Below are 17822 nucleotides of genomic sequence, written 5' to 3'. Positions count from 1 at the left end.
CAATCTGCTAAGTGTTTCGCAGATTGCAAAGAAAGGACTGAGACTGTCCTATGATGCTGAGAGCTGCGAGATCTACAAAGATGGAGAGTTATATCTTTCTGCCAAACAGAAAGATGGACTTTATTTGTTGACTTTTGACCAAAGTGATTACATGGAATGTAATTCATCTGTGTCTAACCAAGTTTCTCTTGCAGGTGTGAGCAAGAAGGTGACCGGAGTCAACAGAGCATTTCAGCGGGTGTATGCTGATGTGATTGGTCCTCTAGAACCATCTAGAGGCAATGCAAGATATTATCTTGTGTGTGTGGATCATTTCTCTAACTATGTCTGGGTTTATGTGTTGAGAAAGCCAAAGGAAGCCTTGGAGAGGTTTCAGGAGTTTTGTGACAAAGTTAAGAGTATGCATGATGCTAACATTGATTGTCTATTCACAGATGAAAAGCAGATTTTTCTTTTACAGGATTTCCAAAGGTTCCTGCAGAAGAAGGGGATCAGACACAAGGTTTCTGTTTCAGCAGAAGCGTGGAACAGGGTGTCTGTGTACGGGTGAACAGAGAATTGCAAAAGGGGATGGAAGCGCAATTGCTTAGTTCACATCTGCCACATGAGTACTGGGCCGAGTCTCTGATGTCGTTCTGTTATACGAAAGTGAGAAAGGTTTCAAAAGAGTTGGGAAGTTCTCCTTTTGAGAAACTGTTCCACAGAAAACCTTCTGTTGCCCATTTCAAGGTTTTTGGGTCTCATGTGAGAACAGAAGCTCCAGGTGGAGTAAAGAATGCCAGAGGCATTTTTGTGGGGTATGAAAAGGGTCTCTACAGAGTAATTTTGTCTGAATCTGGTCAGGTGATTCTCACAAAATTTCTAGAGAGTGCTCCTGAACAGGAGAGAGTGATAGTACACACATTTCCCACTGAGGACGATTCAGATGATGATGATTTCACTGAGTACAGTGGTACTGAGAGTGAAAGTGATAGCTCGGAGAGCTCAGTTGTCACAGTCATTGAGAGGAAGTCTCACACAATGGATAGGCCTTCACAACTGAAGGATGAACCACTGTTTACCATTGGAACTAGTTCTCCAAAGAGTCCTGAGACTGGACCAGTGAGCAGAGAGGATCAGCACCTCATACGTAGGTCTGAGAGAGTTACAAAGGGTCAACCACCCAAGAGGTACTCAAAAGAGTTTGCTAACTTAGCTGTTGCGTGTGTTGCTGTTGTAAACAACCGAGGACAGGTTGGAGCTGTGTCTAAGTCAGAGACAAAGACACAACAGAGAGTTGCTAGCCAAGGTAATGCAGATGCACTCATTCCTTGGAAACCAGACAACCAGAGAGGTACACTGGGGAAACCAGTGGCGGGGAGTTCCAAGGGTGGAACTGAAACAACAGGAGAGTGTTATGTGTATAACAACTGTTTGTTTTCTTCTCTGGATCATGCTTTGCTTGCTGCAACACGCATTGATTCTTTTGGGGGAGGATGTTACGAAAAAGGAGCAATGCAGAAGCAAGCACCAGGTGGCTGGAATGGTAAACAGGATATGGATGTTATTGGATTGTCCCGTGGGAAACTGGGACTGTTTGTAAAGTGCTCTGAGAGCCAGATGTTACCTCAGAGCAGCACATGACCCTGTACTGGAAGTGCATGGGTGGAGTTTATTCTCTCTCTGCAGCTGGGATTCAAAGTGTACAGACATGTTTCTCTGTACTGGTGAAAGACAGGAATAAAGACATGTAAATATATTTCTGTCTGGCTCATTCCCCCTCCCTGGGGGAGGAGTGGTGTGTTCTCCTTCACGTTGAGGAGAATCGCCGAAGAGACCTCCCTTGATCTTGCCGGCAGGCGCTGGCAGGGGAGGTAAACAAGGATTCAAGCCGGGCACCTGGAGGGTGGCCAAATTCCTCTGGACTAAGAGAAGAGCTGGAGGCTCTTCTGGCTTGAATCCCGACCATTAGGTCCAGTCGTGACCGACTCTAGGGTTGCGGCGCTCATCTCGCTTTATTGGCCGAGGGAGCCTGTGTACAGCTTCTGGGTCATGTGGCCAGCATGACTAAGCCGCTTCTGGTGAACCAGAGCAGCGCACGGAAACACCGTTTACCTTCCCGCCGGAGCGGTACCTATTTATCTACTTGCACTTTGACGGGCTTTCGAACTGCTAGGTTGGCAGGAGCTGGGACCGAGCAACGGGAGCTCACCCCATCGCGGGGATTCGAACCGCCGACCTTCTGATCGGCAGGTCCTAGGCTCTGTGGTTTAACCCACAGCGCCACCCGCGTCCCTTTTATTGAGCTAGATACCAACAGTCTAATACAATATAAGGCACCTTCATATGTTCTTAAATTTGAGTTGCAGACTGTACGGGTCAACTTCAGAAACAAAACTAGGCAAGACATCACTCCAACCTCATTGGACTGATTGCTAATTATGAAAATTTGGGCACATGTTGTTGTTCAAGCATTTCGTTTTCATTTGGCACCAACAAGAGCTTCAGAAAAGTGATGGAATTCATATGCAATAACAAATAGTACTTGCTGTTTGGTAGTTCAGCATCAGGCATGGATTTCACTTGGCAATAGGCTTACAGCAGTGCTAATTACAATATGAACCCAAATCTAACCTACCAGTTGAACCCGCTGCCATACATGACAAGCCTCTATGGAGACCCGAGAGCTTAAGTACAGGTGTCAGTTTTTAAAATGATTGTTTTCTTTACAAAAAGGATAAACACATAATTCTTTGCACAAAGCATTAGAAAATACTGTGATATTTTATTATTAAAAATGCTGCTGAAAAGTTTATACATATGTGTCCAGCCATATATATCTTCTATCCTTACTTAAGGCAGAACCAAAAAAGAAAAGAAAAATGCAGAAACAATAATAAAAAGAAACCCTGCGTGCCTCTTAAGGTCAAGAAGAAAAGCCTGGGAAAGTTCTTTTTTCTTTCCTTTTATAGTTTTTTTTAAAGTATACTTTGTTGTTATTATTATAGAATCCTATGAAGAGCCTAAAAATTTCCATTTATAAATCATACATCTGTCCAGACGTATTAGATTATTAAAGTGACGTCATTGTCATTGTTTTTAAAAGCTAAAATCATTCACTTACAGAAACGGTTTTACCCAAATGTCACAAGCCTGACACAGTACTGTACATGTTGCTAGCAGAAGACAACTGGAAATACTAAACAAATACCATAATTCACATAACAAACATACCCAACTAAGATGCCATCACATCCCATTCTCTTTAATCCCACAAGTCGTGAAGAACTGTTGTGTCTTAGTGGAGGCAATGCGTCAATTGTGAGAATGGCATAGAATAGGCCCAGCTTTAATTAAGATTACAGTAAAGATCATGGAAGGCAATTGTTTTTTCCCTTCATCCCCATTTAATATTGGGTGACAAACCGAGCTCTAAGCTCATGTAAACCCTCACCAAGAAGCAGAAAGCATATACAAGTTTTCAATTTCCAACAAGACTTCAGTATGGGCCACATTAGTCAATTTGCTGGATTGCCAATCCACCTTTTGCGATTCTCAATGTCAGGACCTGCTTTCTTTGCCAGAAACAGTATGGAGCTGCACCTATAACACAGCTAGATGAGAAGATGTCAAAGTAGCTGTAAGATAGTATGTTGCAAGCTGTCTAGTCTAACGGCAGAAGGCATCTTGTGTCAGATATGATTATCTGGGGATGATAATACAGCGTTGTGCCCTTTTTAACACAGGGAAATAAAAAATACAATATACATCCTGGGAAAGATATGATCATGTGCAGAGCAACTCTGTTCAAATATCTTTGGTTACCAACTTTAACTTCAGTTTTCTAAAGACAAAATATAAACCATTCTTCACTTATTAATAACTCAATTCTACCTTTATAACAGTTGATATTTTTTTAAAAACTTTATACAGAGGTGCCAAGTATCTTGTTGGAACAGCTGCCTTTCATACCAAACTCCCCTGTTAACGGGAATAGAGTGAGGAATCAAGAAAAAGGTTTGATGCTTTTGCACAGTAAAATGATCCAGCTTCTTCAAGGCGACTCACCTATTGTACATTTGATATGGTTTTCTTCTAGCTCTCCAGGCCATCCATCCTTTCTGTGGTGCAACAAAAGACTGTGGGCTTGGTTACAAATTACTACTGGGCCAAAAGCTCTTTATAGACTGTTCCGTCCAGATCTTCCCTCATACTTTATTAAACGAACAGTAAATAGAAACTATTTCTTCCCCATCTTCCACTTCATGTGTTTCCCTTGTTCAAAATAGCAGAGCAGTTGCTTCTCAGATCAACCTCTTCTGCAGACTGCTGGTGCAGGCAGAACTAATCTTCCTCAGAAAAAGACTGGCCAGAGAGGCAGGCCTTCTTAATACGCATCAGGGCACTCACAATTTGGAAAGCAACGATTCATGGCATAGCAGATACCCAAAAGAAATAAAAACAAAACAAAAAATATGGACTCATAGCTCAATTTTAACAAGCTTTTTTGTAATTCTTCAAATCTGTTTCTCTGTGTTGCGGTATATGAAGGCTAACACAAAAATAGGAAAGGAAAGGGAAAAAAGGATTTATATATTTATATATTTATATATTTTTAGGAAAACAAACCCAACTGTTTCCTATCTATGAACGCCTTAACATGCATGTGTGTAACCTGTAAAAGAAAATCTGGCAGGCCACACAGTCGTCTGTATCCTCGGCATGACATCATGTTCTCCTAGAAATGAAACATTAGGGAGAAAAAAAGAAACCCTCATGTGTTGGTTTACCACTAGTAATTAAGAAGAAAACCCTCCTTTTGGTCTGGGAGGAAACAGAGGTGGTATGATTAATGTTTATACACATAGATCACAACTGAAAGCACAATCTTTCTAAAAGCTCTTTTCAAACTGAAAACACCAATAAAAGCTTCTTCTTTTTAAAACTCACAGCTATGTACATTTTTTTTTTACAAAGTTTCTTAAATATAGTTCAGGCTGGCAAGTCATCTCTTTGCACAGAACTATACGTATTTACTGCATAGTCAGTCCTATTTTTTTTTTAATAATAAAATCTTATTTCCCCATTCTGGATTACAGTTTCTTATGATGGGTAAAAGCCCATGGTGATGTCTTTTGTATAACAAGGGCCATTCATGGTATGGCACATATAGAACATTTTTTTAAAATTTTATTTATTAAAAAACTGTACAGTCACTGGCTCTGTGTTTCCAGAAGTTTCTGCTTCTGTTTGTTACACTCAATACATATCCTTTCTAAGTGATTCTCTTCAGGCCTCAACTCTTAACTTTCAATCAGAGTGGTTGAGATATTAAAGCAGTATCCTAATAGCAATGTACACATTTCACATTTCACAGGGTTTGAGAAGGTGATCTTTTTTTTTTAATAGAATATCAGAGTTCCTATGAAAAGGATCTGTAAGAAAATTGTGTCTGCCTTTCTCTCTTTTTCTATATCTTTTTGTTTTGTTTAGACAAGTTGCTTGATGGAGAGTATGATTTATTTTCTTTGCTTTCCCCCCCTTTTTTTCCTTATTTTTAATCTTCCGGGTGGCATGGGGTGGGGCGAATAACAGAGCTATACCCTAGTGGTGGAATGTCCATGGGGCAAATTAGTACTGTTTTGTCCTCCGCTGAAAGTGTTGAAAGTATGCAAAGGCTGCATTCCTGTTAATGTGTTTGGAATCATGGTTATGGTGTTGGGCGTCATGAGTGGAATGTCATCTGGAGATCTTCTAAGAGTGAGGGTATAATCAGGTGGACAGGTGAGTCTCAGGGTGTCATGTGCCTGTAGTGACTCACACTCGTGATCGTGCTCCAGCTGCTTCATCTGCAATGACATTATCTCTTCGTTCTGTATGTGGGCGATATCGTTGGTGGTGTTCCGCTGTGGACTGGGGCGTCTGTGCGTCTCATGACGTCGCTTGTCTTTTTTATAGTACAACGCGGCAAATGCTAATATGTTGAGGAATAACAGAGATGCCCCTACGGCAATGGTAACACTCAGCTCTGTGGAATAATCTCTCTTGTTTTCTATCAGAACACTTGCATCATCTGGAGACGTTTTCTGTGTGTCTTTCGAATGCTTCGGATTGTTGCTCGGTGTCATCAGTGGGCGCTTGGTGGTGAACTTCCCGCCAGGAGAACGCCTAGTGACATAAGGGAATGATGTCATATCAGGAGGCGGCACCTTTGTTGTTGTGGAGACATACTGGAATATTTCATTCAGGTTGTGTAAATGTGGAACAAGTTCTAGCCAGAAAGCAACTTTCGTTGCTCGGTAGTGATCCCGGACTCTGGGTTTCAAGCCAATGTGTAAATAAAGTTGGTCCTTTGGATTATATTTAGACCAGGCAACTTCTTCAAAACGATTGGGTTTCGTATGGATAAACTTTGTATCCTGGGGAACAGGTTGGTTCGGATCCCTGTAAATATACAAACGAAACAATATTACTGTTATGTACTGAAGTTCTCACCCTGGGCCAGCAGGGGGATACTGTAGATAGTTATGCAAATAAGAGATCAAAAGTGACGTTCAGTGATTGGATAGTTTTAGAAAATTGTTACAGTTACATTGTACTGGAGCTCTATATAAAGCAGGCTTACTGAACCCTTCAGTTCAGTTCTGTTCTGGCCTGTGAATAAACAAGAGCTGTTTGAAGAATCGCTGTGTCGTCTGATATGTTCACCCGCAACTTAACAATTACAAAGCAGTCCCAAACCTGGAAAATAATTACATGCTTGGATATACTACTACAAGCTTTAACAATGTTTATTTCAGGATATTGATGCCAGGTTTTGGTTCTTCAAGTTCATATATATAATCAGAGCTAGTTTTCTGTATTATGTTTAGATCAGACTGTTTCTTCAAAAGGGGTGATTTGGACAAACACTATAAACTGGCAAATTGGCTTATATAGGTGCTCTTCTGATTTCACTTCTCACAAACGGGATAGCAAAATTGTGATCTGATTTGTTTTACTCCTAAGCCTTTGTACTGAATTCCCTTCCCAATGCACTTCTAACTAGAACTATGCAGAAAGTACTGCCACCGCCAGCCTGAACAGGTTCCTCCTTTTCAAATCAGATCCAACCCCATGCTTCTGTTTCTCCCTTATCCTCCAAAAACACTACCACCTCCCACAAGTAATAGGTGTTACCATGGGAAAATGTGGAGAGGGTAAAACGGCAGAGATCACTCCCTTCAAATGCATTATCAGCTGAAAATTACATGCAGAACATCATTCCTTGCTAGGAATTATGAAACTTGACTATGAATTTCAGAAGGAAAACTACCTTCTGTGAGGCATGTGCAACCAAGGGGAGACCCCATGAAGATTTTTCTTTCCACAATATAAGAAGCTGCCTTATTGTGGGCCAGACCACTGGTCCCTGTGGCTCATATTGCAAATACTGGATACCACTGGTTCTCCAGCAGGAGTCTTTCTCAGCCCTACCTGGAGATACCAGGGATTAAACCTAGGGCCTGAGCTACATCCTTTCCTCCAAAGGAGACTTCTGCCATTTTTTACTCCCCACATACCTACATAGTAAGAGGAGAAGGTGGCATGGAGGGCAAGTGAGTGGCAGGAAATTGTGGTTTTTGTGTGTTCAAGTTATATGCTTAAAAAGTCCCTACAGGTTTTTCCCCTGTTGTTAAATATTAAGTGTGGACACTAGAAAAGCCTGAATAATGTTCTGGATGAGTTGGAAGGGACTCATCCATAGCCATGAACAAACAGCATTACAGAAATGTGGGTAATTGAAATAGTGAAGAAAATCTAAGGGAGCATTTATTTATTTATTTATTTATTTATTTATTTGTGCATTCATATTGTATTTTTTTCTCTCTAAGAACCTTAAGGTGGTATACATTTAATTCCCACAACATCCCTGTGAGGTAGGTTAGGCTGAGATGCTGTGACTGGCCCAAGGTCACTCATTGAGCTTCATGACAGAGTGGGGATTTGAACCCTGGTCTGCCAGGTCTTAGTCCAGTACTTTAACCACTACACCACATGGGCTCTTGCATGTTCTGCTAACAACCTAATCAGTGGCAAAGACAGCTGGGAGAATGCAGCAGGTTCCCAGTGTTTTGCTGCACATGCCCAGTGCGTATCAAGGAACTGCAAACACAGGAAGGCATGCTGCAATGAGCAATCTCTGTTTCACCCAGATAGCCAATGCTGTCAGCTTTGATCATCAGTTACACCAGGGGGAAGGGAAAGCACTGCCTGCTCACCCATGGGCAATCAATGCCCATTTCTTGCCAGTAGCCTTTTTATGCATACAGAAGGAAAGGTCCATGGGTGGAAATCTGTTTCCACACCGAGAGATCGTCTTGTTGCATCAGAGTGATTATCATTACTCTGATTATTAGGCATCCTTATTAGACACTGCAACAAAGGACTCACATTGCTTTCAAAACAGAAATGGTGGGGGGATAATATTTATGAGATACGGAGCCTTGCTTCATGCTTCAACAGCAGTTATGTATTCTTTCCCCGAAATAAGACAAATATGTGAATATCTTTGTTGCACTGCAATGGCTGAGCTCAGCATTCTGTCTTTTGTTACAAGCTACGTTTTTTCCTCAGGTTCTGTTTGACGAATTAGTGCTTTTTCAATATTGCTCCAGAGTGCAGAATGCATTACACCAAGGTTTCTCATTTTTATTTCCAAACATGTTACATTCATTTATTTTAGAAATGAGCATTACAGTATTGCTTTTCGTAGAATGCTACAACTTTTCAAAATATATTCAAAATATCCATAAGCACAATTAAATGCTCCAAAGGTTCCTTCATTGTTCAAACAGAGCTGCTGGTTATTACAGCAGGCAAAAGTATTATTTAAGCTTAATAATATCCTTCTGTTCCTTTGACAGAATTAGCCTTTCATTATTACTATTTTTAACGAAAGGGAAATTCTCTTGCCATTCAATGCAGCATTAAAACTTCTGAATAGCCCAATGTGGGGAGAACATCAGCTTATATAATTTATGAATTTTGCATATTGTGTGCTTAGTTCTAAGGAAATAATTTGATACTGCATTATTATTTTTAATATTATTAGCAAACCTTATGTTGCAATATCCATGTTTAAAACACTATTGTTGCCATTCTGCAGGACTTCAACATCTTCGGCAAAACCTATTAATTTTGTTTGTAAAGAATGCCACAGTATTAGTTGTTTTACAAATAAAGAAAGGGAAGGGAAGGGAAGGGAAGGGAAGGGAAGATCTGGTAAATCCTGAAGAGTAAGCAGTGGGATAATATGATCCCAATTCAGCTAAGGTAGACTTCACTTCACTTCAAAGTAGACTTGCTAGATCAGGAGCTGCACAGAACCAGCTGTAGACCTAAATAACTATGATTTTGACAATATGGTACTTGACCAGGAACTCATGTCAAAACATGAGATGCCAATATTCACTAGAGTCCAAAAATGATGACGACAACGCATTTTGCATCTTGAAAGGTATGCTGGTTGTTTAAACCATTAATCTATGTACTACAATACCAATCCCACCTCTCAAATGATAATACTGTCAAAACCTGTTTTAATTCATTTTGATGCTCATATTCTGCAGAAGCTAAGACCTAAGAAGCTGGAGTTTGTTGATTCTTATTCCACCTGAAATTTGAAATGAAATGGAGAGATAAAATGTGCTCCTAAGGTACAGGATGGGGCGAAGTGCCATCCTCAAGTACCATCCTCAATTTTTACTTTTTCTGACAAGTATACCCCCACGTAAGGGATGCCGTATTAAGAAATGCATCAAATTAAATAGCTTGCAGTGTATTTCTGGTGGTTATAGTTCAGTATCATCCATGTGGGGAAATATTCAAGCAATCTTGGGAGAGTAACAGGAAAATGTAGCCTTCTGGTAAGGGGGGGGGATATGTTTCTATAATATAGAAACGTTACAAAAGTTTGATATCACTTAGCTCGGAATGTGAGCTTTTGCAGCTAGTAATCCTTGGCTGCATTAGAAGTCAAATGCTATTCCCCCCCAAATTCTTCTCTGGTTCAAAACGTCAGCAAGATTCAGTACATGTACAACATTTCTTTAAAATTAACTGCCTGCTCTCACTACAGCTTTTGTTGATTGCCATGGAACTGTGCATTAGTATGCAAAGGCTTCCTTTAATGTTTAATCCCTGTTTTTGCAGAATGCTGTGTAGTTTGTACTACATGACCTGCTGCATACTAGAAGCTGCCCTTTACTAAGTCAGACTAAGTTTGTTAAGCTAGCACAGTACTGTCTACACTAAACTTGAAGCAACTTTCCAGCACCATGGACAGAGGTCTTTTCCAACTCTAACTAGAGTACTCAGGGATTGTACCTGGGGCCACCTCCATTCAAAGCAAGTACAGTCATACCTTGGGTTATGAACACTGTGGGTTGCAAGTTTTCAGGTTGCAGACCGGGCCAAACCCAGAAGTACCAAAACGGGTTATTTCCAGGTTTCGGTGCTCGCACATGCGCAGAAGCACCGAATTGCATCACGCGTGTGCGCAGACACAGCGCTGTGGGTTGCGAACGTGCCTTCCACACTGATCACGTTCGCAACCTGAAGGTATGACTGTACTCTATCACTGGGCAATAGCCCCTCTCGGACCATCCAAACAAATAGGCTCGAATGTGGGGTATATCTTCTGTGTTTGAGCTGATTCTTTTATCATTTCCTATGCTTGTTTCCTCTGCAGATCTAAAGTGAATGCCTTTGTACTTTTGGCTGTGTATGTCGGTGGGAGACTTCTCAAGCAGTTCTCCACTACAGACACATGGGAAGCTGTCAAGTTATACTGAGTCAGATGACTGGAGCATCTAGCTCAGTATTATATTCACTGACTGTTAATGGCTGCCCAGTTTCCAGCTCTGAGACCTTTTGCATGCTATGCAGATGCTCTACCAATGAGGTATATGATGATAATGTGTGTGCATGCACTTGCCAATGGTACAAGTGGGAAGAAAACTCTTGGAAAGAAGAGTAGTGGTACGCCCTCCTATGAGAAAGCTTGCAATTACCAATTTGCTTCCAAACAGAAGCAAAAGGAGTTAACCCATCATGTACAAAGCCATCTGAGATTTAGTGATGAGGGTAGCACATCAAAGTATATGCCGCAAACATTTATACAGTGCCTTCTCTGCTCACTTAATGGCATTTTAAACAGTACTGTTTGGAGGGGATTGCACGCAAGCATTTCAGTCTCATTTCTGTGAGCACACTGAAGAATAAAGCTGGCGGAACTGGAAATACCGCATTAGTAAATAGCTGCTTTTGATTCCTAATGTTCTCCCGCTTTCAACAGCCACTGCCCTTTGTCACATTTCATATGCTAGCTCCAGTTACAGGCTGGAACACAAAATGCCTTTTGCTGTCATATCTTTTGACACTTAGTGGTTTTGCAGCACTGCCCTCTCCTCAAAACCTAGTTCTTGTAGTGGGCCCATCAAACAGTGTGCAGTTTGTAAGCATAGGAGGTCTGAGGTCTGTGCCAATTAGAGGAATAGTGCAGAACCTCCAAATGATGCACTAAGTATTAATTGTACAGTAAGATTCTGGATGTTTCTTCCTTATTTAAGAATTGAAAACATGTCAGATTGTGTGTGTGTGTGTGTGTACAACATGAGGGGCTAGGTATTCCTGATTTTACTGGGAGGCTAGTCAGCTACACCAGTTATTTCTTACAAACATAAACAGTACAAATATATATTGAGTCCCCGTGGAATACTTGCTTAAACATTCCAGGTTGCAAGCTCATTAAGTTTTCAAGACTCTGCTTGAGAGAAAGTGACCATATTTCAGTCTCATAGCAGACAATGACCACTATGTTAGAGACAGCACACCAGAGAAAGCTAAATATACTATAGGGGGGAAACAACAGGAACTATGAAGAGGAAGGGATCCTTTCAATACCAGGAGCACAGCTTCAAGGACAGCTAAAGAGACACATATACAGGAACAGACTTCTGCAAACATATTCTGTATATGGAAATATGCATTCGATTCAACCGGTATGCTGTTCTTATCTGACACCCCTAAAAGGGTTGTACTAGCAGTAGTGATGGTCAAAAGTTGATTGGTGCTATCACTCATTGTCTGACCCTGAAAATTGCAAATGCAGGGCCCTCCAATTGGTGTGCAGTCAGATCAATGCTTGCTATGCCCGTGGACTGTCTCGCCAGAGTGGTGCATACTCTGGTTATCTCTCGCTTGGACTACTGCAATGCGCTCTATGTGGGGCTGCCTTTGAAGGTGACCCGGAAACTACAACTAATCCAGAATGCTGCAGCTAGACTGGTGACTGGGAGCGGCCGCCGAGACCATATAACACTGGTCTTGAAAGACCTACACTGGCTCCCAGTATGTTTCCGAGCACAATTCAAAGTGTTGGTGCTGACCTTTAAAGCCCTAAACGGCCTCGGTTCAGTATACCTGAAGGAGCATCTCCACCTCCATCGTTCTGCCTGGACACTGAGGTCCAGTGCCAAGGGCCTTCTGGCGGTTCCCTCGCTGCGAGAAGCCAAGTTACAGGGAACCAGGCAGAGGGCCTTCTCGGTAGTGGCGTCCACCCTGTGGAACGCCCTCCCACCAGATGTCAAAGAGAAAAATAACTACCAAACTTTTAGAAGACGTCTAAAGGCAGCCCTGTTTAGGGAAGCTTTTAATGTTTAATAGGTTATCGTATTTTACTGTTTTGTTGGAAGCCGCCCAGAGTGGCTGGGGAAACCCAGCCAGATGGGCGGGGTATAAATAATAAATTATTATTATTATTACTATGAACTTCCTCCTTCAGGGACAGTGTGATCCCATCCCGGGCACACAACATACTGACTTCTGAGATCCAGGAAGCACTCACCCGCTAGGATTCAGACAGTTGATTAGCCCTCATCTAGCCCATTACTGCATTCAGACCCATTCCCAATTCAGATGTTACAGAGAAATTGAGTTGGATATCATCAGCTGGCAGGACTTTTTGGTGTGTGTGGCTGAGGCTGTGGGGCTGGAGGCTGATCCAGGGGAAAGGGAGAGTGATATATGGAGTTTTGTGCCTGCTGTGAAGCTGGAGTCAAGGCTGCAGGAAGGAGAAGAGTCTGTGCGGTTGGATATTATGAGGGAGGAGGTGCAGGATGTGGGGCTGGAGCTGGGATCAGAGGAAGGGCAGAATGAACTAAGAGCAGAGGAAGAAGCAGAGGAAGAGAGAGTGGGGCAGTAGAATCTGCTCCATTACCTTCCTCGTTGTACTCCAGAACCAGGATGGGCTTGGAGAGACAGGCACAGTGATGCAAGAAATTGCAGGTTGTTTGTGCGCCCGCATCAAATGAGGGTGGAAGCGTGGCCATGCCATTGCTCCAGCTGTCCAGCCGAGAGCACAAGCCTGGGGAAGGGATGCCATCTACTTAGTCATGTTCATGTTCTGAGCTACCATAAAGTGTGTGGTTTCTCAATAAAGAATCTAAACTATCAACCATTTGTCCTCCCTGGGCTGGGCATGCTCAGGACATCAGCATACTTATGACATCTGGTTCCAAAACTCCTAATAATAACTCCCAACAATGTAATCTAGATGTTAAAATAGGTCTGAAAACAATATAGTGCCCTGCAGCAACCAATAGCTGAAATGTTTCTGGGGGCCAAGAAGCACTTATCCAATGCTACCTTCTGGAACCATTCCTGGAGAGAAGACTGGAACCACTGCAGAACAGTGCCCCAAATATTCATCTCCTGTAGAGTGGTCTAAGAGGATGGTATTAAAAGCTGGTGATGAGTTATAGTAAGACCAACAGGTTTGCATTCACACACCCCTCTCCTGACAGAGGTAACTATGGCAGTTTCAGTCCCCAAACTAGTTATGAACCCAGAGTGGAATGCGTCTAGATCAGTGTTTCCCAAACTTGGGTCTCCAGCTGTTTTTGGACTACAATTCCCATCATCCCTGACCCCTAGCTGTGGATGATGGGAGCTGTAGTCCAAAAACAGCTGGAGACCCAAGTTTGGGAAACACTGGTCTAGATATTCAGTCTCCTTTAGGAGTGCCTGCAGTGGTGTTGCCACTTGTATCTGCCTCTCATGTACCTTGCCCCCAAAGAGAGTATTTGTGACAAGGCAGTAGTTGTTAATTACCATGGGGTATAGGTTAGGCTTTTTCAGAAGTGGCACACTATCCTCTCCTTCAATTCTACATTTGGTGTTATCAGTGCAGGGTGCTGGGAAAATCTCTTTTAAGGAACTAGACTGCAGTGTGTTCAGTGAGCACAAGTTAAACTGGAGTTTTGCATATCTTCATCTTTGCTTGTGAATGGTGTAGAACTGTGACCATCATTTTTGTAAGAAAATGTATTTTTTTAAATACAGATAGTTTGGTTTTTAGTAAAAAAAAGAAAAGAACACAAAATATACAGTGCAATTGCGGAACACCATCTTTAGATTCTATTCATTCTCTCTTATTGATTCCATATTTTGTGATTTTCTCCAATGACTATGATATTATTATGAGTACTAAAAGGTTAGCAAAACTGAAAATACTTCACTTTTCAACAGAACAGGTGGGATTTCAAGGTCACACAGTTCCAAATGCTTATTGTCAATTTAGAGCAAATCCAAATAGGGAATATTTGTTATAGTCAGTCTCATTTCAACCTAGTAATCATATTAACAGTTGGGTGCATGGTAAAATGATTAATGGCCCTTCCTAAAGATTTTTGCTGTCTTTAGGAAGTATGGTATAAATCCAGACCCAGGAGAGTGTACAATTTTATGTACACCCTGCTGAAATTAGCTCTTGAGCAGGCGGCCTGTGCAAAACTGCTTGAAATTATGAGTAATACTGACAGATGGGATCATGAGGGAGCTTTTGTAATCCTTAGATAAATGCTGAAGCCTAACTTGTTAACACCCTGCAGGAATAATAATAACAGTAATATAAATAATAAGCAGATACAGAAGGTTGTGACATCCTGGGAATTGTTCTCTATATATTTCAAACACCTACATGTTTGATTCTACAAGCACTGTTTATTAACAATAAAACATCATTATTGTTGGGAAGAGAGGAACCCAGTTTAAGCAATATCTGTTAAAAAACTAAATATGAGAGGTGATTGGGCAACCTATAAAGAGCTGCTAACAGAAGTGGAAGATCAATTAAAATTGAAAAAGGTCAAAGACACCAGAGAGCTATTAAAATACTGGTTACAGTATAATCAATTAAATGATATCTTCAAATTGGATAAATAGAAGGGTTTTGGTAAAGAGATATCAAGGTTTGAAAAAGATCTGTTGCAAAATAATGTGAAATTACTTTTGAAAATGTATCAATTAGTTTTAGAATGGTTTACTAAAGATGGAGAAGTTAAATCTGTAATAATACACTGGGCAAGAGATTTTGGTTATAATACACAGTTTTCATCAGGGGAAAAGCTATGGAAAGAGGATTTGAAATTTACAGCTTGCTGTTCGCTGAAAGAAAATTATATGAAAATGATGTACTATTGGTATTTGACACCTAGTAAAATAGCGAAAATGTATAGAACCAGTTCAAATGTGTGCTGGAAATGTAAAAGGAAAGAAGGTACCTTTTATCATATGTGGTGGCCATGTGGGGTTTTAACAACATTCTGGGATATATAATGAACTGGAAAAAATGTTTAAGATAACCTTTGTTAAAAAACCAGAGGCTTTTATGTTAGGAATTATAGGTGCGGAACTACCAAAAGAAAAAAAAAGACTGTTTTTGTATGCAACGACAGCAGCAAAGATGCTCTTAGCCCAGAGATGGAAAGAAGAAAAAGTACCAACCAGAGAAGAGTGGCAGACCAAGCTGATGGAATATGGCAAAATGGCAAGACTGATGGGAAAGATCAGAGAGCAGGAAGACCAAATATTTGCGAAAGACTGGAATATCTGAGAGACCACTGTAAACAGTTGACATCATTGGCAGGAATACTATGATACTTGTAAAATAACATAAACTTTAGATGCATGAATAAAATTTAGAAACGGAACGCATGAAAGGAAGGAGGGAGTTCAGAAGGTTTGAGAGAACCTTTTTTTATATAAAAATAAATACTGGTAAATTGTTATGTTTGTTGTGTACAATCTCTATTTAAAATTAATTTTATTTTATTAAAAAAACAAAAACACTCAAGTCTCTTGTCTCCTGACCTGTTTAGCCTTTCCAGCGCAGAGACATTTCCCACTTTCAAAGAAACCTTTAAGTTTAATTCCTCCATGCAATTCCATGGGAATGGCCCCATTGGACTGAACAGACATGGGTAAAAATTGGGTGAGATCCAATTGTAGCATGAACAGGCATTGGCTCACACAACAAGGCTCCCCCCTCCCCTCTGAAGCAGTTGTGTGTGTGTGTGTGTGTGTGTGTGTGTGTGGCTAGAAGGAGAAGAAGAGAAACTGGAAGTCCAGATGCACAAATGGTCATCATTGGTTGAACAGTTCACTCATTCCCTACTTGATCTCACCGCCATAGTGTACACGGATGACATACAGCAATGCTTATCTGCAGTCAAAGTTATGAGCAGCAATTTAATTACATTCTAATCTTCAGAAAGGATAATGTCATTGCACCAAGCATCGACCATGGCAAATATCAATTGGAAAGGAAATCTGAAAGAGCATTGTTTGCCCCATTCAGACTTTGACACCACACTCCCTTTATGCGGGGCTCTATCATGATGCAAATTCCATTCAAAAGCCTTGATTGAGAAGACCTCTTCTGGGTTGGACAGTTTTGGTCTCTCCTGTGTGGCCTGCAGAGGGGGTGTTCTTATCATGGCTTTCAAGAGGTGACAATTTAGTTTAGGATTTGGGGCTCCGCTATGCAATTCCAGAGAAAGCAGTGGCAGTCCACTCACAATTCAGAGAAGGATGTATTTGCTCCCAGTTTCTTTGATTTATACAATTAATTGCTTGGGTTGGGGGGGGGTAGTGACTGCAGAAAATACATCACACAATGTGATCCTGGCTTTCTTAAGTACTAAAAGATCTGCTTACTCCTGAAATGTGTCAGGAGGATGCTACACATTTCTTTGAATTCTCCGATATTGCTGCATACTGTTCTCTGCACTGCAGTCAAGCTGCAGTTCTAAAAGCCCAGTTCTGCCATTAAATGTTCATTGGAAAGATTTATGGGCCTTTAGTGTGCCACAAGGACATTTATTTTAATTCAATACCGAGGCAAGAAAAAAGAGGAGGGGGGGGAAAGCAAATTTCAAAAGCAAAAATCAGAACAACAAACTCTGCTTGCTTTTTGGAGGGGAAAACGTTGCAACATTCCTTAAGAAATGGTACTTCCTCAGCTTCCTTAATGAGCATCTTACGTCCACCTTCACTGTTATGTTTCCTTATTTGCCTTTGCAAAACATATACAAGAAATTTCTTCTTTGTCTTAAGGGGCTACACATTAATATAATTCATTGGATGAGGAAAGGAAACACTGTTCTTTCGAGAGATCTCTTTTCCCCATGTTCCCTTGATATCTTTTGAAAGGCAACTAGGTAATTCTGTGGAGGAGGCACAATGGGCTTGTTTGATCTATACCATACTTTCCTTTTTCTTCAGTATATTTTATAACCTTAACCTGAGGACTATGGCTTTCAAGAACATTCATGCCTTAATAACGGCATTGTTTTTATGAGAAACTGCAATGCATCATTTTTCACACCAGGTAGTGAGAGAACGCAATGGAGAGAAAGAACTGTTTCCAACAGACAAAAAAAGGGTTTTATTTTTTTAGGAAACTAAACAAACATTACTTATGAAGCAAAGGTGGATTATCTAGGAGGCTTTGCACAGTA

The 17822-nt window shown here is 41.0% G+C and overlaps 1 protein-coding gene across 5 annotated transcripts in view; it reads right to left on the bottom strand.

Moving 5' to 3' along the window:
- Nucleotides 1-2728: 2728 nt before the first annotated feature.
- The window catches only part of NLGN4X (neuroligin 4 X-linked), a 160407-nt gene continuing 145313 nt past the window's right edge, over nucleotides 2729-17822 (bottom strand). For all 5 annotated transcript variants that reach the window (XM_053387276.1, XM_053387270.1, XM_053387274.1 and 2 more), the window contains one exon: nucleotides 2729-6423. In XM_053387276.1, coding sequence (XP_053243251.1) covers nucleotides 5577-6423 — 847 coding nt within the window. In that variant the 3' untranslated portion in view covers nucleotides 2729-5576. The remainder of the gene's footprint in view (nucleotides 6424-17822) is intronic.

This window comes from Podarcis raffonei, chromosome 4 (assembly GCF_027172205.1).
Source record: "Podarcis raffonei isolate rPodRaf1 chromosome 4, rPodRaf1.pri, whole genome shotgun sequence".
NCBI lineage: Eukaryota > Metazoa > Chordata > Lepidosauria > Squamata > Lacertidae > Podarcis > Podarcis raffonei.
Note: the sequence above shows the minus strand (reverse complement) of the source record. Positions and strands in the feature narration are given on the sequence as shown.